Source organism: Sarcophilus harrisii, chromosome 6 (genome assembly GCF_902635505.1).
Source record: "Sarcophilus harrisii chromosome 6, mSarHar1.11, whole genome shotgun sequence".
Lineage (NCBI taxonomy): Eukaryota > Metazoa > Chordata > Mammalia > Dasyuromorphia > Dasyuridae > Sarcophilus > Sarcophilus harrisii.
Window position 1 is genome coordinate 229,783,720 of NC_045431.1, and position 27,947 is coordinate 229,811,666.

General features: G+C 41.6%; 1 protein-coding gene across 1 annotated transcript in view; it reads left to right on the top strand.

Moving 5' to 3' along the window:
• Window positions 1–27,947, top strand: part of EXT2 (exostosin glycosyltransferase 2) — a 172,154-nt gene that overhangs the window by 88,063 nt on the left and 56,144 nt on the right. Inside the window, exons 8-9 of the mRNA XM_031942785.1 lie at window positions 3,192–3,323; window positions 22,268–22,457. Of these exons, the coding sequence (XP_031798645.1) occupies window positions 3,192–3,323; window positions 22,268–22,457 (322 nt within the window). The remainder of the gene's footprint in view (window positions 1–3,191; window positions 3,324–22,267; window positions 22,458–27,947) is intronic.

Consider the following 27,947-nt stretch of genomic DNA (forward strand, 5'->3'; position numbering starts at 1 on the left):
AACATACCCTTTCACTCTCTGGGGCACCTTTTGATCTTACACAACAGAAATATACAGCTAAAGAAAACAAGGGAGGTACTGGCCATGCGGAATGGCCTATATAACACTCCTAGAGATGATGACCTTTCTCTTGAGGTGTCAGTCTGGTCACTTCTGCTTGATTATGCTGTCATTCAGATAGTTTTCTGGGCTTATTCCTTTTATATTACTGTAAACATAATCATGTAGATCATTCCAACACTCTTCACTTTATTCTACATTAACTCCTAACAAATCCTCTTGTCTTTCAAAAGTTTTATAGTCATTGTTTTTTATTGGGTTTCAGTATTCTATCATATTCATCTGTGCTTTGTCAAGTACTGTTTTGGTGTGTATGGGTCTTTCCTACATCTCTGATCTCCTTGAGAAATTAGTTGAATAGTAAGTTTAAAGACCTACCCTCCTTTGCAGATTGAAATTCACAGATGAAGAAAAAAGAAAAACAATATAAAATTGAGCGAATTTAGAAGGGTTGTTTCAGTGGTCAGCGATAGAGCAAATCATCTCCCGGTAATGCTCTGTGCTGTGAAACAACCTGGAAGTGTGTTCATAGTCTGAGAACAAGTAAACTTGTAGGTGAACCACATTGGCAATGGAGAGACACAGAGTGATTGTTAGCAAACGGCAGCATGTCACCAGTGAAAAATTGCACAGGAAATGCTGTGCAGTCAATTGACATTATTTAGTTGTTCTGGTAGGCACTGTGCTCAGTTCTCTCTATAAAAATATCAAGAATGAAACAATTCCCACGCACAATGACCTTACATTTTAATGTAGTATATAGAAAAATCAATATAAAGAGCATGAATATAAATGCATACAAGGTAGTTAGATAGAAGGTAGTAGCATTTGCAGGGGGAGCAATCAGGAAATGCTTCATGTAGAATTGATGCTCACGCTGCATCTTGATGCAAGAGAAAGGTTCTGTGAAGCCAAAGTAAGGAGGAAATACATTTAGAGCAAAGGCATGGAGATGGGAGGGCGGTGATATATATAAGGGGCTGGATTGCAGAAAATAGAGGGAGGGAGTAATGTCCACTGAGTCTGACATGCTAGATTGAGGCTAGATTATGAAGGGCTTTTAAAGCTAAACAAAGGAGTTAATATTTTAAACTGGAGACAATAAGGAATCACTGGAGTTCACTGAGCAGGGGACTGATATAGTGAGAGATAAATTTAAGAAAAATCCCTTTGGTAGTATATATAGGATAGAGTAGAGTAAGGTTAGACTTGAGATGGGGGAAACCCATTAGGAAAATTCAGCAATAATGTAGATAAGAAGTAACAAAAACTAACATGATATGTAAGTGAGGACGGAATAATATTTGATATAAGAGATGTTGTGGAGGTAGAAATGGCAGGATTGAAGCTGAAAGAAAGTGATACCTTTAGTGGGAATAGAGAAGTTTGGAAGAGGGATGATTTTGGTTTCAAAAATGTTGAGTTTGAGTTGTCTTTGGGACATCTAGTTTGAAATGTCCAATAGGCAGTTATTGGAGAACAGATACTAAAGATCAGCAGAGAGAGTGGGTCTGGATATGTAGGTCTGTATTCTATCTACATACAGATAATAATTAAACCTCTTGGAACTAATATGGTGACCAGGAGAGAAAGTAAAATGAGCACAAAAGGGACGGATGCTGAGTGGTTTTCAGTCACGTCTGACTCTCCCTAACCCCCATTTGGGGTTTTCTTGGCAAAGATACTGGAGGGGTTTGCCATTTCCTTCTTCAGCTCATTTAACAGATGGGGAAATTGAGACTAAATTACTTGTCCAGGGTCACTCAAAGTGTCTGAGGCCAGATTTGAATTTAGAAAATTGAGTCTTTTTAACTCCAGGCCCAACTCTCAAATTTTCTGTGGTACCTAGTGGCTCTTAGTTGTCCCCAAGAGGAATAGCGCTCCCCACAGCTAGGGGATGTAATATGAATGATAAACCAGCAAATAAGGCTGAAAAAGAAGCAATCAGACAATTAGGAGGAGAACCAGGAGAGTAATGTCATTAAAAACCTAGAGAAGAAAGAGTGGTCAAAAAGGGATGGCAAGTAAGATAAGATTTGTCATTTAAGATAGCATTGGTAACTTTGGAGAAAACAGTCTTGGTTAAATGACAAGGCTATAAACCAGGGTGCAGAAGTTTTAGGAGTGAATGAGAGGAGAGAAAATGACTTTGACAAAATAGTGTAGAAAGCTTCTGGTAATTTTACTCAGAAAGAAAGGAGAAAGATATAGAACAGTAACTTGAGGAAATCATAGGGAATAGTGAAGGTTTTTTTTTCTTTTTCTTTTTTTTAAAGACTTGGAGAGATTTGGACATTTTTGAAAGTAGTAAAGGAACCAGTAGATAGGAAGAGATTGAAGATTGAAATGAGGATGAAGGAATGATTGAAAGGGCAGTCTAAGAGACGGAATCAAGGACACATATAGAGTGGTTGATCTTGGCAAGAAGAGTTATCTCATTATTAGAAACTTGAGGGGAGGGAGGAAATATGTTAATGGGTTTTGAGCCTAAGAGAAGGATGCTTGTGGCAAATGGTTTTATTTTTGTCAATAAAACAAAAGGTGCAGTTCTCAGCTAAAAGGGAAGGAGGAAAAGGAAGTATGGAAAACTTGAAAAGAGAAGATATTTGAAAGACTTTCTAAGAGGAGTGAAATAGGGAACCAATTAAGGAAGAATAAAAGATTGCTTTCCTGCAAGGAGGGCCCAGTTGAAGTTGGAGAAAATGAATTTATAGTATACCCATTCAACATGGCTGTATGACTTCCTTCAGCTCCATTAATCAGCATGTGAATTGGAGAGGAGGAGGCAGATGGTGGGAGTGATCCAAGACTGGGGTTTGGCAAAGGAGGAGCAATGATCAGACAAGGGAATAAAGGATTTGACATTTGGTGACAGTGTGGAATTAAATTGGCTAACCATTGAGACAAAATTTGGAAGGGAGCAAAGAAAAGTCAAAGATTCAGAAAGAACAGAGGTATGGAGAGATTTGAGATCATAATGAAGATGAAGAATAGGTTAGGTGAGATAAGACCTAACAAAAGATGACATGATGGGAGACTAGGGTCTTTGATTAACGAAGGGTAACACTTGGGTGATTGCAAAATCTAAGATGCTTCTGAGGTCTTTCAAAACTGGTCTCTTTCTTTTGCAGGCAAGATGGTTCTGGGAAGCCTACTTCAAGTCAATGAAATCCATTGCTTTGGCCACCCTTCAGATCATCAATGACCGAATTTATCCATATGCTGCCATCTCGTATGAAGAGTGGAATGATCCTCCAGCTGTTGTAAGTGAATGCAGTGCAATTTCAAAAGACTTTTGGTATTTCAGATAAGTTGTAGTTTTTTGAAGAAAACAATTTGATGGGCAAATCTTACAAGCTTTGTTCCTGATAAGTGACCAGAACTGTTCTGAAAAGAGTTCAAAAAAAGAGAAGTTAATGTATGAGTTTATGAGGTTGGATACATGTGGAAGGGACCCAGAATCCCACTCTATTATTTGAAGGATGAATAGGGGAATAGGACTGGATGGATGCCAAAGCACCAGCATTGTGTTGGCCATTCAAAGCACTTACAAACTTTAGAATGGTTCTGTAAGTGACTGAGAAGCATGTTTCCATGCAGGGATGCCATGCCTCCTAGTCTGAAGACATTTCTGATCGGGAAATGTGGTACCTGGAGGCCAGGATCAGTTTTCTCTGTTTGTCCATTATTGTCCTGGGAACAGCAGAAATTAATATATAGTCTCAATATCTCAGAGATTATCCAGTCCAGTTCCTATACAAAACACAAATCCATCACCCAACATTTATAAAAGACTACACCTTTTTTAAAATAATATTTCATTTTTCCAAATACATGTAAATTCAGGTTTTAATTTTGAGATTCTTTTTAAATGTGAGCTGCTATTACTATTAATATGACCACCAAAGTCCAGTCTCATGACTCATTGTAGTATGGAAAAGATCCTGTGTTCTTGGAGGCTATATAGTAGCACTAAAATTCTGACAAGTCCTACTGAATTAACAAGGATTTACTTTGAATAGGGGCCCTATAGCGGCTCTCTTTAAGTACCAGATTAACTTAGTTCAGAGGGACATGAAACCAATTTAACCACAGCATGCTGAATTTTTATCCTCAGTAGCTCTCAAAAACTAAAGCAGACAGTAGACTTCACTGGTAAAGAGAGGACGCAGGCTGAAGAAATGAGAAGTGTTGAAATATTGATGGCATTTTCCAAATCCAGATGCTTCAAGAAAAATTTCAGAGTTGAAAGATGGCAAGTTCCCTGCCACAAAAAGGTCATTCTCTGGAGATTGAATGATTACTTGTGAGGGCATTGGAAAAGTGATGCGTGCACCAGGTGACATCCTTTAAGCGGTTCAGAGGAACTGAAAGGAGATTTAGAGGAATTCAGAGAGAGTGAAGTGGGGATCTTGGGCTAGTTCTGAATGGCTGACCCAGCACCCACTGATAGCCCAGCTTAGTTTGGGTAAGAAAGAAAGGAGCTTGGAGTGAAGGGAACAGTGAAGAAACTAGCTAGAAGGAGCTGAAGGGTTATTTCTTGCAGCTGAGATTGAGTTGGTCTTGCGCTTTTCTCTCAGGCTCAAATGAAGAGAGCCCTGATTTAAAGCCCCGGCTTGTGTATTTCAGCCATCCATCAGTTAAAGCAACTGGCAAGAGGCCTAAGTAGCATAATATATTTACAGCTTTTTTTTCCTTACTTGAGAAATATTTCACCTACAGTAAGCAAGATCACCGTGAGGCCAGTCTGTAAGGGAGTATTCCCTCTAGACTATAGCTCATTTACAATATCAGACTCTTAAGGGTGGGAGTAAGTATAGACCTTAGTAAATTATGTCTGGTCTGCTTTTCAGAGAGGTGCTGTCATGAGTTCTTCACCTTCTCTAAATTTATTCTTAGTAGGGGGAGGAACGGGCCATCTGCTTCTTTTTCAATTTACAGTGATTAAGACCCAAGTGTGTATGGCATGGTGAAGTAAGTCACTAGTTTTACATAAGTGTAGTCTGGAAATGTGATCCTTTTTCCTTGACTAAAACAGGTCAATGTCCTCTTCTTAGTTCATGTCACATACTGCTGGAAGCCTTCTCATTCTTTCCCTTAATCAAAACTAAGCCAGGATCACATTTGCCACCAAGTTTACTATTGCTCTTACTTGAAGGGACTTGAAAAATTCAATTAAACAAATAATTATTAATTTTAGGAAACTGTGTAATAAATATTTAAGGGATAGAAGGAGGAAAAATGACATCATTTCTAGTACCCAGAAGTTCAGATCCAAGAGCCAAAATAATTGCTTTTCAAGCACTCTGGATATAGTGAGTTTTCACTTGAATTTGATGACCTCTAAAAGCAGTGGTGTCAGACTCAAATAGAAATAGATCCTGGAAGGCTGCATGTTGACTTAGAGAACCACAAATTAACATTAACTGTGTCATGTTGTATTTTTATTTATTTTGTCAAATATTTCCTGAGTACACTTAATCCCATTTAGTCACTGGAAGTTTGTGGACCATTTGACATCCAACTCTTAATATTCTAAGTAAGTGGGAGGGACATCATAGGGGCACAGAATGTAAAGCCAAGACTAGTCTTATAGCAGCCTGTCCCCAAAAAGAGTGCAAGGGAGGTTTGAGGACTCATAGTGATGGATTCTGTATCCTGACTCCCTGACTGGCAAGTCACCTTTAAGCAGCTTTCTCTCTATTTAGAGAATGCTAGTATTTACTGTAGACCTCTGAACTGGCATATAATGGGCTTAGAACTATGTTAGAAATAGAATGGGTGCTGGATCGTGTCAGAGACCGAGTGTTGGGCTTGGAAGCAGGAAGACTCGTCCTTATGAGTTCAAATCTGGCCTCTGACCCTGGACATGTCATTTAGGCCTCAGTTTCTCATCTGTAAAATAAACCAGAGAAGAAAATAGCAAAATATTGTAGTATCTTTTTCAAGAAAACTCCACAATGGGGTCTCGAAGGTTGGACATGGTTGAAGCAACTCCACAGCAATCACAGCAGGCACTGTGCTTAAACTTGAGCTGCTTCTGCTACAGGTGCCTGGAACCCAGGGTTTTCTCTGGGGCGATGCCCAGAGAGCAGTCCTTATTTGTTAAGATAATGGCTGGGTCTTGCAGCTTAAAATGTTATTCATCTACAGATGCTCACCAGTCACACCTGACTGGGAGTCCTAAGAGCACCACTTTTGATCCATGGCCTATTACGCTGGAGTCTTTGACAACTCAGCTTCTTTTTTTCCCTTCTAGGTGCTTTTCTGGTACTTAAGCCATCTTGGAACCTTGCTTAGTTTGTTCACCCTCTTCATCCTACTGCTTAGATTTAGGAAATAAAGTAATGGCATTTACACAGATTAATGTTGTTTTTAAATAGATCTGAATATTTATAACAACCACTGTTTTATATGTAAGGAACAAAAGTTGATTAAAAACTCAGCCAACTTTACAAGTTTACCGTCTCTTCCCTGCTTCCTTGCCCAGGTCACTTATGAGATATGAATAAGACATATAATAATGATGATGATTGTTTTTTTGGTCAAGAAAAGACCAGTGATTTCATTAGTATAGCAAATTCCTGGGGAGGAAATTCTGTCTACTATTGCAGATCAGAAACTCTTGAAGAGCTTATACTTCTGGAGAGTTGCTTGGGAGTGTTGAGATGTTGAATGATTGCTCAAGAACACATAGGGTTGTGGCTAGAACTCAGGTCTTCTTGATTTCAAGGCCAGGTTTCTATTATGCTGTACTACCTCTGAACAGTAACAACAAAAATAATAATACAAATATCCTTTTGCTGTAAATATATTAGTGTCAGTGGTACCTACCATTACCCCAGGCAAACCATGAGAACACTAAAATCTCCTGAAGATATAAATACTTTTATTATGAGGTAATACTATATCATAAAAAATTGGAAACAGATATCACCAGTTATAAGAAATGGCTTCATTTTGCTTTTTCCTCCCAGTGTTATTCTTAGTTTGAAAACATACTTCAATGTATTATTCACTAATGTTGAGCAATCATAAAAGAGTAAGTTCATCCTTAGACCTAGATTAGATGAAATAAGAGATAAAACTGAAGAGTTACTAAAATCTGGAGGGGAATAAAGTTGAATTTCTGAGTTCAATGAAAATATTCACTTAGTATAGACTGCAGAAATTACATCTAACAATGAAATAGATGAGGAAAACTGGAATAGTTTCAGGTAATTTTGAAAAGGAGATGGGCATAGATAGAGTGGAATTTCCAAAGACCTTTTTTGAGTTTGATAGTTTGAGTCTTGGCAACAGGACAAATTATACCAAAGCAGAGTCATTCAAAAAAAAAAAAAAAAAAAAAAAGATGTCTGCCCTAATCATAATGAACAATACATTCGCCTTGAGTATTTGACAGAAAAAAATCATTTCAGAATCTGCATAACAGTATTGTTGCCAGGTAAAGACCATAGGAAGAAAGGTAGAACCACCAAGGGGTCTGCACAAGAACAGACATCATACGCTACCTGGCCGAAGCAGATTGAAAGAATATTGAAGATCTGTGAAAGGCATTGGAAGATTGTAAAATGAAGCATATTGGAAATTTGAGTTCCCTTTAATCGGTCATTGGAAAGAAAAGTTAAAAGGTTAAGATGATTCAAAGATTCCAGGCTTTGCAACAAACAAGGAAAACATTGCAACATCAATCACAAAACTTGACTACAGGGGCTTGAGAAATAAGGAATCTGGAACAAGACAGAAAGAAGGAGGATGTGAGAAGTGTTGTTCATTTCTATGAATCCAGGAAACCCAACCCAATGAAAAGGCAGGTCAGATCAAACAAGCTTGAAAGTCATTCATATAGTGAACAACAGAATAGTTTCAGCAAAAGAATTGATTGATATTTTTGCCTCTACAAAATTGCAGTTGGATGAACTAAGCTCCAGAATTATTGTCTTGAAAGCTTTACAGTGACTCAGGGAATACTACCAAGCTACTTTCCAAGCTTATCTTCCTCATGCCATCTTCTAACAGGAGCCATCACTTATCTGTTTTACCACATGATGAGAAGGTTAAGGATCACATCTAGACCTATATATATATATATATATATATATATATATATATATATTGTAGAAAGAATTCACAGCATCAAAATCAAGCACGTTGGAAAATAATCTGTTGTCTGTAAAACAAAAAAGGTGTGCCCCAAAGTCCTGGGGGTGGAATAGAAAGAGAAACTTACTATTGTATCACTAATTTTTGAACAGTCTGTTTGAAAGTATCATGACATGGCTGCTGCCTCTGTGGGACTCCTTTCCGGAATCCTGGTCTACTTACATTCTGCAGATGAGGAAACAACCCCATGTAGAGTGAGATCTCTGGAGTATTTGATGTCCACAAAGAAAACTGTTCTCCATTTAAAACATGCCACTAACAAAATGTCATAAACAATTCATAAGAAATTTATATTTCAGGAAGAGAGTTTAATCCCATTATGGTTCTGCCAAGTCTTAAATCCTTTATCATATCTCCTAATTAGAATGAAATATAGCTTCCAGATTAAGGAAGGAGTTGAACCAAAGCTTCTAATTAGCCACTTGGTTTGTATGGATGACATCAAGCTTTACGACTCCACTGAAAAGCAAATTAAAGAACTTCATTTTGTAGAGTCTTTCTGCAAGGACATCAAAATATCCCTTGGACTTGATAAATATAAAATTATTATTCAGTCATTAAGTTTTTATTAAGTACTTACCTAGTACCAGGCACTGTTCTGAATGCTGAAGAAAACAAATAAACAAAACAACTAAAGACAGTCTCTGATCCGAGGATGGTTAGATCAGGTAAAGATTTTTAAAGGAAGAGTAGCAGGATAGCTGTTTTTAATCCGAGCCCCTTTGAAAAAGATCAGAAGAATGAAAGGATAACCAACAACAAAAATCCTTTCAAAGCCCTATCCAGTCCATTTTTTGGAAGGAGATACTTTATCAATTTATCAATCATGGGAGTATATTGACTAGGGTTGTTACAGAGAGCACTCTTTATGCCCAAAGGCCATTATGGTAACTCAGAACAAATCAGAAATGTGAGCCTCCCATTTTCTTAAAATGCTTAGGTGCAGTGACTGACCACTCACAGGGGCAGACCGTGAGTATACATGACATAGAGGACATGTCTGAGTATTTTTATTATCTGCTCGTACCATATCATTACATCATGAAATTGATAACAGATCCCATCAACAATAGGCCATAATTTCATACTGGTTTTTGTCAATCATAAATGGAGCTTTAAGTTATACAACAATGTACCATAGATTATTTTCGGCTGCTAGGTTGCATTGTGGCTAGAGAATTGTTCTTAGAGTCAGGAAGATCTGACTTGAAATCTTGCCTCAACAGTTACTGGTTTTGTGACCCTTAGCAAATCACTTAACTCCTGTTAGCATCAGTTTACTTACCTATAAAATGGGAATAATTCTAGTACCTTCTTCACTGAATTGGGGGAATCAAATGATATTATACATTTAAAAGCACTTTGAAAATCTTAAAGTATTATATGATTTCTACTATAGTCAATGAAGGGCAATCATAAGAAATTCTGGCATTCCTAAATTCAGATTAAATGAAATAAGGGCTAGAATTGAGGAATTATTTAAATCTGAAGGAAAAGCTGAAGAACCTGAAGAAATTGAAAATCAATACTTAAAAGAACTTTGGAAGTGTTATTCAATGAAAACAGTGGCAAAAATAGTATCGTCTCAATTAATTTTGAAAAGGATATGGGCATACTTAAAATTTGTAGAACTGTGTTTTTTTTTTTTTTAGTTTGACATCACAAATTCAATTAATAGATCATTTATATCAGGATAGAATAATTCCAGAAAGCTTTTATCTGCTATAAATGTCATAAGCAATTGCATTTTCTCTTGCTATTTGACATAAATAGTAGAGAAGCTTCTTAGAACCAGGATAAAATACCTGTTTCAGTTGTGCCATCGTTAGCAGCACAGGAGGAATGGTGGAATTACCAGTAATCTGAAGGACAGGTATTAGATACCACCATCACAAAATGAAGTTGAGATACTAATGAAGAGCTACAGAAAGAAACTGAAAAGTTATCTGTCCAATGCACAAAACAGTAACGTTGAATATTTGATTAAAGGAGATATTAAAACCCAGATTAGAATCTGGAAAGCAAACAATTATCAGAAATTCTTGATGTCGTTAGCAGTTGAAAGTGACAACTGGAAGATTTGTATGTCCTCAGTCAGACATGACGTGATGGAGGCTTTAGAAGCAAAGGAATTAGAAGTGAGTACCCCCAGAGGAGAACGTGGGTCATCAGGGTTATGAAAGAAACCCTGACCCAGTGCAAGTCCAAGTTGGATCAAATGTGAAATAGAGTTTGCATATTATTATAAGGATGAACAATTAAACAATTTCTGTCTTTTCTGCAAAACTGACTATGTGGTGAATGAGTACTTGAGCCATGATTGTTTTCTTAGACAAGCCTAGAGTCAGGAAGATTTATCTTCCTGAGTTCAAATTTGATTTCTGAAACTTATTAGCTGTGTTGTCCTAGATATCTATTTGCCTCAATCTTTTCATCTATGAAATGAACTGGGGAAGGAAATGGCAGGTCACTCCAGTATCCTTGCCTAGAAAACCCCACTGGGGTCAGGAAGAGTCAGACTTGACTGCAAAATGACTGAACAGGAACAAAGATTAAGAGATTGAGTGGCATCCTGAAGTCAAAGCCTAATAAGACAAACACCTTTGGAGCAATCCATATCTTTGCAATATAAGTTGTACCATACTTTTGGCACAGGCAAATGGATGACAATAGGTCTTGACAGGTATTTTAAAGCAAATGCCCCAATGAATAAGTCATGGTAGCTATAGATTTCAGGGTTTGCCATACTGTTTTACCTCAATGGCCATTATTGTTAATAGGCTTATCGTTTTCAAGATAGAAAAGAACTTATTTATCATTTTATCTGGCTTCTGCATTTTAGAGATAAAAAACCCCTTAAGACCTGGAGGGTAATTTGCCCAAATCACACAGGGATTTGCCCTCATGTTTTCTGACTCAATCTCCATCCCTCTTCCCAGGGCACCGTACGTCCTCTGTCTTTTCTGGGTTGGCTAGAGAGAAGTTGAAAGAGGGGAAGACTTGGCACATTTTTGAATCTTGGCTTTGCTATGAAAAAGCTATATGATCTTGGGCCTGTTTTTTTAAACCTCTCAGCCTTAGATTTTTTAAATTTTATTTTTTATAAAATGGATAAAGTAATACTTGTGCTACCTATATCCCAGGGGTCTGTAAGAAAAGCACTCCATAAATTGTAAACATCTATAATAGCTGCAATTATTATTTTTTCAAGTAGGCTCATGAGATTGTGGCAAGAACACTATTTGACTGTGAACCTGGAGTCTTAGATTCTAGGCCTGACTCTGCTACTTTCCTGTTGTGTTTCTCTGAGCAAATAACTTTAGCTTCTGAGAGCTCAGATTCCCTGTTTTCCATCTGAGGAGCTTGGACATGATGATATCCAAAGGTTCTCTCTAGCTCTAAAATCCAAAAGATTCTATTTAAATCAGTGATGGTAAAGGCTCTTAGGTCCAACCTACAAAACATTTTGACTTAATTGGTCACAACTGCCTCGGTGTTTCAAGCGTATGTGCTTGGAACTAGTTTAATTGTTGCCAAGAGAGGCAATTTTCATTGAACTGTAAACTCTTCATCTATGCTAGAGCTGACTTCTACCTTCCAGTTGGACTGCCAGTAAGCATTCCCAGGGAAGGGAAAGGGCCTCTTTTGTTGAACTGAAAGAGCATTTCATAGATGGTATACTCAAATGAACTCATAAATTTATTTTATCTCTCCTGTGAGATACAGTATCATAAACCTGTGCTCATATCCCTGAAAACCTTACTTCTGGTTGGATTAAGAACAGGCTTGTCTGCTTTGTTCAAATTGGACATTAACTTATCCAGTAAAACTTTATTATTTTAAGGTTTACTTTAACACTCATAGGTTAGGCCTAATTGTGTGTGTGTGTGTGTGTGTGTGTGTGTGTGTGTGTGTGTGTGTATGTGTGAAAATTGTTTTCAGAAAGTACAGAAAATATATCCTTTTATTATGAATCAGCTATTCTCTTAGGAGATATCAAGTGATCACAGATCAATCCAATGCTGTGATATTTTCCCCTCCAATTTGTTATATTCACTCATTTTATTGGCTAGATAATATCTTAAAAAAAAAAAAAAAAAAACCTCTTGCAGTCTGGCTGGCAGAGATTGGGTTAGTTTCATTTATTACTTGTAGTCTGAGATAACTTGGATTATTAAAAGCATCAGCATTTGGAGTCGTCATTTTCCTCGTTCCAAGAACTTTGGGGTTTTTCTTTTGCACGGAGCCGTCTAATTGGCTTCTCTCCATCCCTTGGATGGAAGCTGCAGCCAGCCACAGGCTCCTGCAAACTGCTGGCTAAGCTTCATCCTGGAGCGAGAGGATAAAATGTCAACTTTCCCGCTACTACCTGAAAATAAATCAGTATCTGCTCTTTCTGGCAGCAGCAGCTTTATAGTGAAAGGTAAGGAGGGTTGGGCATTTAAACAGATCTCACCCTAGGTGCTATGTGAAGAAATGAAAGACAAAAGAATGGTTTGCACCCAAATGTTCGCAGGAGCTTTCAGTCACATACAGACTGATTTAAATGACAGCTAGAAACTCTAGCTCTGTAAGGCTTAATTCTAGCTATATAACTTGCCTCCACTTCCTCATCCACTTTCGGGGCAGGTGAAAAATACAATAGTTCATATTTATCACATTGGTTTGAATATACATTTCTTCCCCCTTCAAATATATTTCATTCAAGTATTAAGACTCATTTAACAGATGAAGAAACTGAGACACATAAAGAAACGAAGTGATTTATTCAGTTTTATAAGTGGCGAGTGGAGATTTCAGTCCAAGAGTCACATCTGACTTCCTAATTTGTCATGCTCCCATAAGTGCCAGCGGGTTCTTCACATAAGTGTATCTGGTTCTAAAAGATTAAGGGAATCTGCCTTTGGTTTCTTTGTCCTTGGCGTCTCCTCTGGCCAGGTCAGTGAGGTTTGGCCTTTTCTGCTGGGGAAGTCGACTTCGGGGTATCGAGCAGTAAACTTGACATAAGAATCGGGGTTTTTTTCTAGACCATCCATCGTCTAACTTTTGAATTCCAGCTGAATTCCACCAAGGAAAATATAGCCAGTAATGGATCGACTTAGGAGACTTCAGCTTCCATGGTTTCCATTCCCTTGTTGCTCCCAAGAGAGTACCTTTGAAAACAACTTTAAGACTCTATAATTCTAGCTTTTCAAGTCAGCGTATAGTAAGCAGCTTGCTGTGTTACGGTGAGCTGGGGCCATTGAAGTTTAATAGGGAAGGAAACGTGGGTTGCATTACTGATTGTCCTGCTCCCAGACTCCCAGTGACCATTAGTCGTAAATATCATCTCACCATTTTGGAGAAGGACATCCCCCTCATTCTCTTCAATAATATTATGCTAATGCTTAACCCTTCCTTGGCCCAGTTCACTTCTAAGTTCTTGATCTGCGTTCATGGAGGGTGAGCGTGGCAGAACCTGGAGAAGAGATGGGAGGGTTAACTCCTTTGGTTTTGCCCTTTGACCATTCCAGGATGGGAAGCATGATGAAATACTTTCTCAAAGTCTTTGGTGGAAACACATCATGCATAATTGGAGCAAAATAGAATAAATCAAAGCTTTTTTTTGAGTCTAGTAATTCGTAATTGAAACCACATTGAGGTTGGAATTGATATTTTAAAATGACCAAGAAAATTCTCTTCTCCATCAAGGTAAAAATAGGTAGATCTGGGTTATTCCAGGAGCCATTCAGCCTCTGGGCTATAGGAAGTAGCTTCTGTCTATTCTTCTACCCTTCTCTTCCATGACTTTTCATTTTTCTTGAATGTTCCTACTTAACATTGAATGTGTTGTTACTCAAATATCTAGTGGGTTGGTATTGCCTATTTTGAGACAAACTTACACACTGGGACATAAAATTCCCCTGTGTAGGTGTGAGTTATGGGGGTTAAGACTCTGAATCACCCTGGATTTCAGCTTTGTTTCCTCAAAGCCTGTCTGATGGTATTTGGTTTGGTTTATTTTTGGAATAAAAGGGACTTTTAAAAGTTCGTCAGATCTGTGTGCCTAACCTCAAATTAAACTTATTCTTCAGAAATTCTAAACAAATAACAGTCATAGCTTTGAGTATTTTCAGTAAAGGCTGTTTTTTATTTTGTTTGTTTTTACCATATTGAGCAGCTTTCCCTTTTTACTTTAGTCCCTCTGGCTAGAATGTTTGATTAGGCCCATCCTAGAACTAACTTTACTATCTCCAGTTTCTAACCTTTCTTAGAAAATAGGTAGAATCATAATGAGAATCAGGAGAGATTTGCTTGCCAGTGGTTTAGGAGTGCCACAAGCCAGCCTGCCGCTTCTTAGAGAAGATGGCAGCCTTGGAAGGGTCCTGGTCTGGCTCAGTGGCAGCCTCCTGGCTTCCAGATCTGACCCTGCAGACCTCGCTGGGTACTGCGGCCTGGCCAGGCTGGCAAGCTGAGGCAGCTGGTCCAAACAGGCTTTGGGTTTACAACCGGCTATTATGGACCAGGAACAAATGATAGCAGTCTATCAGTCCTGGCTCCTGAAATGGATACTTGCTGTTAGAGTGGCAAGTGCTGTGTGTGTGCATATAGGGAGATGGGGAGCACGCAACAGGGGCACGGGCTTGCTTTTTCTGTAGCTAAATGTCAGCATTTTGTCAGGGTGACAGATAAGCTGTCTTCTGGTATCTCTTTTCCATCTTTGAATGAGCAGGTTTAGCAGGGCTTTCTCTCCGCACACATCCCAGGACAGAAGTGCAACAAATGGCCTCCCTCTTGTTTGGTTTCTTCCATCGCTGGGAGCCCAGCTTCCTGATTTCATGCCCTGCTTGCTGTAATGGGGATTTAATCAGGCTGAGTTAATTGCCAGCATTGTTTGCCTTTTCTCTGGCAAGAGTCAGAGTCTTGAGTAAATTATGGACGTTTAAATTTGCCCGATTTCCTGCAGAAAGTGGGGTCAGGAGGTCTCTGACTATAGACACTCTCTTCAATCAGTCAGCAGGGGGTTAGTTCTTAATGGCATTTCAGGGGTGAATAAATGCCCTTTTTCAAACTTCCCTGTCCAGTGAGATTCTTTTTGTTGCTTCTGGGGGTAGAGAGGTGAAGTTTGCTTGGATGAATAGGCCAGCCCCTGTACAAGGCGATGTAGACTTTTGCTCAGGCGTTCATATTGAAGGCTGACATATACTAGTGTTAAGGGCTGCCTTTCTCCAAATTGTCATCATCTGTCCAAGGACAGATAGGTTTTGAAGAGGAAGTATTAAAAAACCCAATTTGGATCAGTGGCATTTGTAGCTGAATTTTGAGAGTGGGATGAAAAGGTAGCCACCTTAGTGTTTCTGGTCTTAAGAGTAAAATTATACCAATGAGAAAGCAGTAATACAAGGGTCCATGATTTCACTGGTAGTGGGTATTTATTCCATAAATATAGATTACAATCTTTCCATCCCATGGTTTTCATGAATTGAAAAATTTGTCACCCACTAACCAGCCTTCTGATGGGAAGTCTCTCCGAAATTCACTAGGTCAATCCTTCTACAGTATGGTGGAAGAGCAGAATGAATCCCATTTGAACCAGCTGCCAAAGTTTTATTCTTCAGTTGTAACAGTCCTGACCAGTCATGACCTACCCCATCTGAGGTTTTCTTGGCAGAGATACTGGGATGGTTTTCCATTTCCTTTTCTGAGTTGCCAAAAGGATGACCATCAACATTTTAGAAGGCAAGAGGAATATATATTGGGCAGCTAGGTGATACAGTGGGTAGAAAGCCAGCCTTGGAGTGAGAAGGACCTGAATTCAAATCCAGCCTCAGACTGTGACCCTGGGCAAGTCACTTAACCATGTTTGCCTCAATTTTCTCATCTGTAAAATGAGTGGAGAAAGAAATGGTAAAGTGTGCCAGTATCTTTTTGAAGAAAACCCCAGATGGAGGTCGACACAACTATTCAACCAAATGAGAGCAAAGAGTGTATATTTTGTAGCCATGCAAGAGATGCCTACTTGTTATAGAAAAACTAGACATGAATAAGTGAATAAACTTGAATACAATTAAACAAACATTTATCAGGTACATACCGTGGATGAGCTTTGTCAGATGCTAGAAAGAGAAAGATTCATTGTGGAACTGTGTTCAGGACTCTTCTAGTTGAACAGGAAAATATATATATACATTACACACATAAACATATTGGTGCTAGGAGAGAGTGTGACAAGTGCAAAGAGGAGGTCCAGGCAAAGAGAATGAGAAAGAAAAGTACAAGAAGAAATTTGAGGAGGGATAGATCATTTTAAACTGTGGAGTGGTCAGGGAAGACTTCATCTCAGAAAGAGAGGAACTAAAGACGAGATGAAGAGATTCATTCCAGATGTGAGAGAAAGTATAAGAAGAAGCAGAAATGAGAGAAGGAAGGATAAGAATGTGAGAAAAAAAACTATTGTTAGCAGGTCTAAAGAGGGAAGAGCGGAAAGGGAGAAAGAGCTCTAGCCACATTCAGTTCTGGTTCTTCATCTTAGAATAGGTACCATCTACTCTGGAGCACTTTTCTTCTTTCTATCTTTCCCAACTAATTCATTTTTTAACTCTTTTCTTGAGCAGAGAGGGAAGATATGGGCTAAGGCATTCATTTCTGGATCACTTGGGTCCTCAGAACCTTTCCCTGGTCCCTCCTGATTCTTCTAAGATCTGAAATATCTCAATATTATTAATATCCCTGGGACAGAGTCCCAGGATGGAAAAGAATTTAGTTAGCATGTAGTCCAATCTAATCCATACTTGAATAGGTCTCATTGATGAACAAATATTCATTATGTGTCTGTTTGCTACAGAGCCCTGGGCTTGCTACTGGGGGGATATTTTAGGAGGCCCCATGACTCAGGGGGAAGAACATAGAGGACTTGGACATTTCTTTGACCTTGAGTGACTTATTTAGTTTCATTTCCATCCAGTACTTAACATTGTGCTGACACATAGTAGGTACTTAATAAATATTGATTGGTTGGTTGGTATTAGTTTTCTTATCTCCAAAAGGAGAAGGTAAGAGGAGACAGACTCCAGTCCCTTGTAGCTCTCAGCTGTGAGTCTGATTTCCTCTGCCTCATAGTATACAGCATGAAAAAGAGAGAGGAGCTTCGGTCAATGTGGGGACAGGGCATTAAGGGGAACCAGCCATTCTAACTGCTCCCTGGATTAAAGCCAGGGTTGAGCCTGGAGGCAGAACTGACTGTCAAGCCTAGATCCAGTGCTATTGAGGTTGCTATTGAGAACACTAAGACGATACTCATGGTGGTAAGAAGTAGTAGAGCCAGGATTCAGTGCCATTTGTCTACTTGAATGGGAGAGACCTGCTTGTCTTTTCAGGTATCAGCAAGAGCTAAAAAGCAGAGATGGGAAGTGATTGTTTTCAGTCTTGATGGAGAGGAGAAAAAAATGAAATCAGAAGTTTAAGTGAGGGGTTAGAGAGAAGGGTCATCTTTGTCAGAGACAAAGACAAAAGAAGAAAGAATTGAGGGAAATGCCATGGGATTTGGAGAGCTAGAAAAGGAATGCTCAGGGAGCTCAAGGAAAATGGATTTTTTTCCTCGGCAAAGGATGATGCAAGACCATTTGCTGGGAGGAAGGGGAAAGGGTGGAGTGGGAGGCTTTAAGAAAGAAGAGGTGGTTTGGAACATCTACTCTTGGGAGTTAGACAGTCAATTAGGTCATCAGTGAGGGCCCATGTGAATTTGGATTACAAAGTTGTTAGTGTTTCCAAGGAGAAAGGTTGCCTGATTTCTTCCAATTATTTTCACAGCATGAGAATAGAAATGGGATGGAGCTGGCTGATTTTGGCAAGGAATGAGTAGCATTAGGACCAGTGAGCAAGGAACTCAAGAGAAGAAGACAGGGTAACTTTGAATTGATGAACTCTATAGTTAGGATTAGAAAGAAAGGAAAATGAATAGATGAGTGAATGAGAGAGAGAGAGAGAGAGAGAGAGAGAGAGAGACAAACACACACACACAGAATGAGAACGAGGGATTATTGATAGAGAGATACAGATGTAGGATGAGTAAGGATTGTAGAGATCATAGATAGATACACAGAAACAGCAAATGAGTAGGGATGACAGATAGATATATAGATAGAGACATAGAATGAGCAAAGCTTATTTTATTCTCCATATTTGTAATTCTAGTACTTAGCACAGCTTATGACATATAGTAACTGCTTAAAAAGTATTGATTAACTGATTATTTGGGGGTAGAGAAATTTCAGAATTATATGTCATGGAAGTGGAATGTAGGTGATGGGGAGGTCTAAGGTGTCATGGTCTCTGTGTACACCTGAGGTGGACTCATGGAGATGGAGGACCTGGGAGGCTAGTGTATTCCATGCAGGGAGAATGGCACACATTTATATAATACCTTAAGGTAGCAGTTCTCAGACTTTTGGTGTTCAGGACTCCTGGGACCATTGTCTGAGAATGACTGATTGAAGGATTGCAAAGTGCTTTCTCTATATGGCCTCATTGGGTCCTTACAACAGTCCTAGGAAGGTGGTGATGTTACCTCCACTTTACATGTCAGGAGAGAGAAGCACAGAGAAGGTGAGTGACCTGCTCAGAGTCAGATAGCTACCAGGTATCTGAGGTGGGATTTGAATTTAGGTCTTCCTGACTCCCAATCTAGCATTTTTGCTATTGTGCCATCCAGGAACTCAGTCCTTGAGTATCTTATTTTACTTGGAATTTTACATTAAAAATGCCTCAAAAATACCAGATTAAACCATGTGGTTGGTTTTAATTTAGCCAAGATCTAAAGTGTAGAAGGGGAGAGCCCACAAACAGGGAGGGGAGAAATGACAGCAGTCTCTTTTGACAGACAGAAGTGTAGGGACTATTGGCTTGCTGACTGTCAAGGGGCTGGTCTCAAAAGGATTCCCAGATGGGGCGGAGAGAGATTAACTGGCTTCTGACTGAGATCTTGGGATCTGCTTCCCCTCCCCTTGCCTCACAGATGATCATTGAGCTTCTGCTAACAGCCAACTCCATTCTCTACCCTGCTGCTTGTAGTCTTTTGGGGGTTTCTCTTGAGATCCAGGCTGGGCTAGGTGGCCTCTGAGGCCCTGTCTAATTCTGAAATGAAGAGAGATCCAGAGGAAGGAACCTGGGCCCGGAGTCAGAGTGCTTTGTTTCAAATTCCAGCTCTGTTTATCTCTTGTATGACATAGGCAAGTAACTTCCCCTTTTTACCTACAAAGTGAAGGTTAGATCAGATTGCCCCTTTCAACCCCCTTTCAACTCAAGAGTCTATTATTTCGCCTTTTATCCAAGCCATTTAGATTGATTCAAGCAGTCAGTCAATGAACATTTATTAAGCCCCTCCTATGTGTCAGATGCTGTGCTAAGCCAGAGTGAGGATACCCAAGGGGGCACCTTTTGGAAGAGACAGGATGGAAAGAGATCCTTTGGGTATGGAGAGGAGTTAGCCTTGGTAAAGAGAGGGCTCACTTCTTTATGTAAGATGGGGAAGGAGGAGGTGCTAGCAGAGGCATCCAAGTGAGAGGAGATGAGGGAGAAGACATGGCTCAGGTGGTACCTTTCCTAGGAAAGGGCATCTCGTACCTATGACTCAGAGCCCAGGAAGGCTGTTTATTGGCTTGTCTAATTCTGCTTCTCATCCTTCTGTTTTGATTTGAATTTATCTTGTTCATGAGGAAAAGTGGCAGAATTTCCATTTTCTCAACCAATCAAGTATCTGTGTCTTCCCAATGGGCTGCTTAAATTGCTTCCCTATTTCTCTATCCTCATGTGTGGTGAATTGCCACTGTGGAAGAGCTGAACATCTCGAGAGGCTCCTGTCCCTTCCCCATCCAGAGGATTCCCCATGTGCCCTCCTTCCTTCCACTTCCCCAAGCGAGACCGAGACCCAAGCCTTGCATTATGTGTCTTGGCAGCCAGTCTGGCTTTTTTTTCCCTCTTCCCTGGGTCCTGAAAGCAGAGCTGTTATACACTACAAGGGCACTTTACTTTGAATTCCCATGGAACTCTGCCTTAAAGTCTTTATGTCCTTTAGGGAAATTGCCCCCTCTTTTGAAGGATCAGCGGCATTTGAGTCTGTTGGCTTCCTACCTCTACCCTCCATGTGAAAAACAAAATGAGTTTTGTTAGAGTTCTGATATATTCTGCCCCTCTGTCAATAGCACTATTTAGCTTTTTTATTTATGTGCCCATTTTCTGTCAGGATTAAATATTTGGTGCATTTAATTCCATTTCCCCATCACATTTCTAGATAGATTTTGCTTGGTGACTACATTTAACTATAAAGGATAAAGGATCTTAAGTAGCTCTCGCTTGGAGAAAAATTGAGAGGAGTAAATTCTAAGTCAAACCTCAATTTCTTTACTCAGTTAAATTCAGTTCAACAAACATCTGCTTTATTTAAGGCCTAGTGCTAGAGAGACCTAATCAAAAAATGGCAAGATCCTTGATATCAAGAAGCTCCTCTTCTACTGGGAGTACAGACACATATTCAAGTAGATTCAAAGTCTTATGAGGAGAGAGAACACATTAATGATGGGGCTGGAGGTGGGAAAAAAGCAGGGAAGCCTTCCCAGAAGGAGAGGGGCTCCCTGAGCTGAACTTTGAGATTCATGAAGGATTCCAAAAGGCAGAGAGGAGAAAAGAGTGCTTTCTTTGCATGTGGAATGATGGCACAGGAAGGTGTAACTTGCTAAGTTCAAGGCGTAGTAGTGCTCCATCTTGGCTGAGCCACCAAGGATGCAAAGGGGAATAACTTGAAATAAGGCTGGGAAGATAAGACAGAGCCAGATTGTTGAGGCCTCCAAATGAAAACCGGAGGCGTTCCTAGTTGTCCTAGAAGTAGTAGGTGGCTCTTGAATATTTTCAGATAGAAGAATGACATGATCCCATCTGGGTCTTGGAAAACTCCAGAGGCCTTCTCCTTTTCAATTCTGATCACATCCTCCCTGCACACAGCTTCTCTCTAAGTTTCTGTAACTTTTCTGTTCTTCCACCTTTAACAGTTTCCAACCTGGGGGGGTTTATGTGACCCATGGTGGTTAATTATGATGAATCTTGTGCTGTTTCTGCCCTGAAGCCTCCATATAAATTTGTGCAGTATGAAGAATGAGAAGACTTTGGGGATGGAAACTCCAGAGGATTTCAAGACATGTAGTTAGAGGCTAATAAAACATAGCTGGAATCAGCTGCCTTCCTAAGGGCGTGTATAGCTGAGACCGAGGCCGTGGGGAGGAAGTCAGCATTTTGAGGGTGACCTTTCCAAGTCTCTTTCTGTTGTGAAATTCAGGTCTGGGGCAGTGTGGGCTTTTTTGGCTCTATCCTCTTCCTTAGATTGCAGCTCCAGTCATCCCATTCTGTCCCATGAATTCTCATGTCATGTGTAATTCATGGGGTTGGTGCATTTCTTGTCCTAAACTGTTCCATCTGGGAAACAGCTGTTGTCCTGTACAATGACAGTGGGCTGGGGGTGGCTGGAGGACACCTTGGGGCTCAGAATGCGTGACATAGCAGCCAGCTGTCAGGGAGTTAGATTCTCTGTTCGATCTTTTCAGGGATGGGAGTGCCAGGGCAGCAGTGCCCCTACACCATATCAGGGAGATCACGACATGAGCAATAGTCCCCTGGGCATCCTAGCACCATTCACTTTAAACACCCAGCCTCCAGGCTATGCCAGATCCCTCTATCCTAACAATAATAACAGAACCCCAGCTTTTATACTGATTTATTGCTGGCAAATGGCTTTCCTTAAAAAGCGAAGTCGGTAATATAGGATCATTTCATGGCTTAGAGCATTGAGGCACATGCCAGGATTGCAGCCCATGGCAGTCTCAAGCCCACCGCGCTGAGTGCCCTCGTCTTCTGGAACACTTTCAGCAAGGGTACATTGAGGTGGAGGGAAATAGTGGCCCTTTGAGGGTCTTTGAAACTATATTTTGGTTACCAGATTTTTGAAGGTATTTGGGCATTTGAAGGGAAAGGGGTGGCCCATCGTTCTGATCTTTGTTCATTTGGCATCTTACAGAAATGGAGCAGTGTGAGCAACCCGTTGTTCCTTCCACTCATCCCGCCACAGTCCCAGGGTTTCACTGCCATTGTCCTCACCTACGATCGCGTGGAGAGCCTCTTCAGGGTCATCACGGAGGTATCTAAGGTGCCCAGCCTGTCCAAGCTCTTAGTGGTCTGGAACAACCAGAATAAAAACCCTCCAGAAGGTAAGAAAGGAGGAGAATCGGTGGGGATGGGGCCTGGGTGGTCCCTTTCTCTTGATACGTGCCAGAGACGGCTCTCTAGACTCTGAGGTGCAGGGCCCAGGCCCAGTGTCTGGAGGCAGGCCTGGAGAAGGCATCCTCTGAGTCCCGGATACCTCATTCCCTTTGGGTGACTTTCATAGGGTTTAATGGAAGGAAACCCGGAGATCACCTAGTGGCAACTACTGTTTTACAAATGAGGAAACCAAGACCTGGAGAGGGGAAGTTACATGGGTCACAGCTGACAAAGCTGGAATTTAAATCTGGCGCATCCGTCGGTCTGACTAAGCCTCAATTCTTTACCCGGTCCTGGGATAACTGTGACCTTAGGCAGAAAAGAGAGACTGAGTCTGCGGCTCCCAGATTGCCCCCTTGGCCCCAGGTGGGCCACTCCGGTCAGAGCCAGCCTGGCCTGGGCTGTGGCCTGGGTCTGGGAAGACTTAGGAATCACAGGGGATCAAAGACTTGCAACCTGAGGAAAACAGACCCCAGCTTCCCTCAGCAATCCCAGATGATTTGTTTACACAAAAACTCAACTTAAAAGGCATTAGTTTTCTCCTTCCTTATCTCTGCTCTGATATTGTGCTGGCTTTCCCCAAGAAGATGCCCTTGCCTCTGACTGGGAAGGTCAGCAGTGCATGCCCCTCATAGCCTTTGGCTTAGCACCCCAAAGAGAGCTCGGGCCGCAGCCTCCCATTGGCCACTGCAAAGTACTTTGTCACTCCTGCTCGCCGACCTGCCTCTGTTTGTTTATTTTTCATGCACCGGCCACTCCTGTAATCTCCTCACTGGCAGCCAAGGATGAGGACTTTCTGATTAATTGGATTTGTTTTTAATTCAGCCCCACAGAGTACTTTCCACCTGCATTGAGTTTCTCATTCAGTCTGTCTATCCCAGATCCTAATCCCAGGGACTTCAAAGCCCTTGCCATTTATAGCCTATTAAAGCCAGGAAGTTTCTGATGGATTAGAGCAAGGAATGAGTTTGAAGTTGGTGTAATGTGCCTCACTGTCACTGATAAGGCTGCTTTATGGCCTGCGGCTAGGATCTGCACTTTATAGCTATTCTCTTCTAATTGGGTTTAGGGGAGCCGGGACCTTAGCTCCTGGCTGCGGCCTAGAGGACATTCCTGGGCTAGACTGGCTGCTGATTGATGGGACCCTGGCTCTGGTTGGCTTTACTTGTGCCCCTTGATGGCCAGTGGCGTGATGGAGGGGGCATTTCAGCCTCTGGGGCAGCTGCAGGCCCTTCAGGCCGCTCATGTTGGCTCTTTGGTTCATGCCTCTCGTGGAAATTCTCTTGGCATTAATGCTCAGGCTCTTCCTCAGTTCTCCCTTATTTCTGCTGCATTCACCCCCGAATGCGGGGATTACAAGAGGCCTCCTTGGCTCTCAAGTCCAGCCCACAACAGTGTGCCCGGGAAGGGGTTGCCAGTGTCTCCTTGAAACCTCTAAAGAGGGCACATTCACCCCCCACCCCCCACCCCCGCCTCCTCTGCTCGTCACAGCATCCTTCCTGCTTCTTGGCCAAATCTGGCTTTTTGTAACTGGCACCCCCTAAAAAAAGCCTAGATCTAAGGACCACAGTGGAGGGATTCCTACTCTGGAGTAAGAGGCGATCTCTCATGCACGATCTCCTTCTCCTTTGTGTCAGCCCTCCCCCCACTTCAAGGCAGCTGTCATCAGGCCTCCTAGAAGTCTTCTTCTCCAAGCCCCACTCCCTTCACCTGGTCCTCATGGGGCAGCAGCTCTGCATCACCATCCTGGTGCCCAGCTCTGGAGTTCTCTAGCTAGGAGAGAATCATGGTCCTCCCTAAGGTGTCGGCCAGGCTGCCTGCAGTGCCTGAAGGGGGACTGAGCCCAGGGCACAAGACAGCCGCTCGGCCACATCCTTCCCTACCAGTTGTCTCTCTTCCTGCCTTCCAGGATCCTATTAGTCATCATGGCTACACATGACTGACTCAGACTGAACTCAGAGTTGATCACCCCCCCACCACCCATTTCTTTTCACATAAATGACCATCTGACCATACTCTGCCCAGGTGACATTTGTGAAGGTTATTTTTTGCCCTCAAGTGTAGGACTTGACAATTTTCCCTATTAAATTCTGACTTCCTAGACTTAGCCTAGCAATCTAACCAGTCAAGACCATTATGGATACGGACTGTCATCCATCGTGTAGCTTCCCACTTTACTCTGTGTCATTTGCAGATTTGTTAAGAATGCTCAATATTCCTATCCAAGTCATTGACCCAGTAAGTCGCAGAGGATCCAGCGCAGATCAGCAAAGGAGTTAGTCTTCCAGAGAATTCCTGTGTAAATGATACTCTTTGAGCCCTACCACTCACTCACTGCTGACTTCATCTCGCCCGCACCTTTCATATTTCATCAATCTAATAATCTTTCATTGAGCTCTTTCTAAGTGCAAGGCATTGTGCTAGAGGCTGGAAGTTCAAAGATAGCAAAACAGCCCCTGTTCTCAAGGTGAACATGCGTCCCAAATCAGTGGCCTGTAAAAGGGGAAGCAAAGTGGTGTGGTGGGCTTGAGATCAGGAAGACCCATCTTCATGACTTTGACGCTAGCCTCAGACACTATCTAGCTGTGTGACCTGGGCAGATCACTTCACCCTGAATGCCTCAGTTTCCTCATCTGTAAAATGAGTTATAAAAAGAAATGGCCAACCATTCCAGACTCTGTGCCAAGAAAACCCCAAATGGAGTTGCACAGAACAATAAACAGCTACACAGCAAAAAGTAAATTGAGGAGGGTAATTTACTTTTTTGCAATGATTATAGTTACTGTAATAAAGTAATTATTACTTTGTTAATAAAGTGCGGTAACTATTGAGGTAATGAGGGAGGATCATGGAGAGAGAATCTGGACTGAATCTTGAAAAGGGAAAGAAGAGTATTATGAAAGGAAAGGGAAAGGAGAAAGTACATTCTAGCTACAGGGAATGCTTATGTAATGTATTCAAGTCGAAGATTTAATATCCTCATTGGGGAATTAGCTGGTATCCATGAAGATACATTAACTTGGGAATGAGACATTCAGGAGGAGAGAATCTGAGAGGCGGTTAATGTAATTTCAGAAAGGAATTAGGGATAAACTTTGGATAGATTTTGCATAGTAATAATCAAGCAGATAAGAAAAAATGAGATGCTGAAAGAAGGAGTTATTGAGTGGGAAACTAAGTGAATTCAGGGCAGTTCCTTGTGGGAGTACAGTGGTTAGAGGACAGAAAGACAATTGGGATCAAATCAGACTGAGAAGGAAGAGTCAGATGGGTGGGAGGCCACCAGGGAAGAGCTGCCACATCCTAGAAGTCAAGGAAAGAGAGGGCTTGTAAGGGACCAGAGTAATCAGCAGGGTCAGGAGCCTCAAGAGGGTTCATGGAAGAGGATCTGAAAGAGAGTTCAGTGAGTTGTTGACCTTGGGGAAAATGGTTTCATTTGAGACAAGGTTACATGAGTATGTGATCACCCTGGTCAGTACATTGTTGTGTCTTCTTCCAGCGTTCTTCAGTGGCATAAGAATAGAGCAGAAAACGCAGAAAGTGGGGTGACCCAGCATTAAAGATTGCTTAGGAATAAACAGCTAAAGAACAAGGGGACCAGGAAGTCTGTGGGGATGTGGATACTCGAACTGATTGGCAGAAGGAATAAAAGTGGAGCCAGAATAAGGAGGACGGAGTGGGATGAGAGAGAAGGCTATTAAGGACTAGAGGTCACAGTTAGGACAGAGAATAGAATTTGGGAAGACTGAGGTAGAGGGAGGAGTGGAAAATTAGGAGTATAATCAGAAGGGAATTTCAGGGTTCAGGATTGTGGGAAGTGCTACTATTAGAGGCGATGGTCTGACTATATTATTAGTCCCTCAAACCTTTGTATTTCTGGTCTGTAAGTGCAATCACGGTATTAACTCTCATTCCCTAGCATTTTGAGGAAAGAGGGTTACTAGGGGTAGTGGTTTGGGAGAGGCCATTAACATAACAACTTTCCAGGGATTCACATGGGAATAGCAGAATAACTGAATATTATAAATTTTACATTTACTCCAAGGATTCTATCATCTCCATCCACCAATACTGATCATAACACAGCCCCTCTATAATTTAGGATAATCCCTCTGCAGGTTTCCTGGTCATGAGCATCAGTAAGCTTAGCTAAGGTGAGGGGCAGAGCATTCCAAGCCGAGGGGATGGCCCTGATCCAGGAGATGAAGTGGAGTGTTCAAAGAAATGCCAGTAGAATGTGTGTAGGAGAGGAAAATGTAGGAAGGCCAGAGAGGAGCAGAGAATGAAGAGTATCAGACGCTCAACAAAGGAGTATAAATCTCACCTCAGAAAGCAGGGAACTGCTGGAGCTCACCCAGCCAGGGCTTAGCATGGGCAGGTCTGCCCGGCAGAATCACCACTTTGGTGTTTGGGAGATCGAGGCAGAAGGACCTGGTTGGGCTGTTGCAGTGGTCCCAGCTAAGAGGCGGTGAGGGCCTTCGCAGAGGTGGTAGCTGTGTGGGTCAGAGAAGGAGACGGACACCAGGCGTGTTGTGAGGAGAGAGTGACAAGATTTGTCGGTGGCTTAGATAGGTGGGAGGGAAGGAGGGAGGGTATTTAAGGATGACATCCAGACTTGGAGCCACTGTTAGCAGGGAGGGTGATAGTGCCCTTTGCAGGGACAGGCCATCTGGAAAGAGGAAAGTAATGAGTTCTATTTTGAACAAGTTGAGTATGAAATGTTTTGGGGAGATCCAGTTTGATGTGCCCAAGAGGCAGTTGTTGATGTGGGTTGGGAGCACAGAAAGGAGACTAGGGATGGACAGAGAGATCTGGGAGTCATCTGGAAAGAGGTGATAATTGAACCCATGGGAGCTGATGAGATCACAGAGTGGGATAGCTTAGAGGGAGAAGAGATGGCCCCGGGCAAGGCATTAGGGCAATGTTGGGATGCTCCCTTTGTCACTTAGGACCAGTCCCAGTGGTGCCAGTGACCTCACCTCTCTGGTCTCCCAGGGCACCCTGGGAAAGTTCATGGGCTTCAGCTGAGCCCACCCCGGAGGCTGGGCCCTCTGGCTGCAAACCTTGCCCTAGTTCTTCTGCATCTTCCCGGGGTGACTGGACAGCCCTGAGCACTACTGACTGTTAGGAGGGCTCCAGGAAACAGCCTGGCTACAAATCCTGGAGCTCTGAGAGATGTGGCTGTTCTTTAAATCTTCTGAATCTGGACCAGGGTGAGGGAACATTGAAGTTATCTGCTGAAGGCCAAATTTTGACACTTTGAGAACTGGACCCACTTTTTTTGTGGTGGTTTTAATTGACGTGTTGGCCCTGGAGATGCGGGTGTTTTGAGAGAACAAGAACCATGTTTAATCTTCAGGAGAGTGTTTGTTCAGTTGGCAGACATAGCTGTCAGCTCTGACTGGCCCCCATGCCTGCAAATACATGTGACTTTTAAT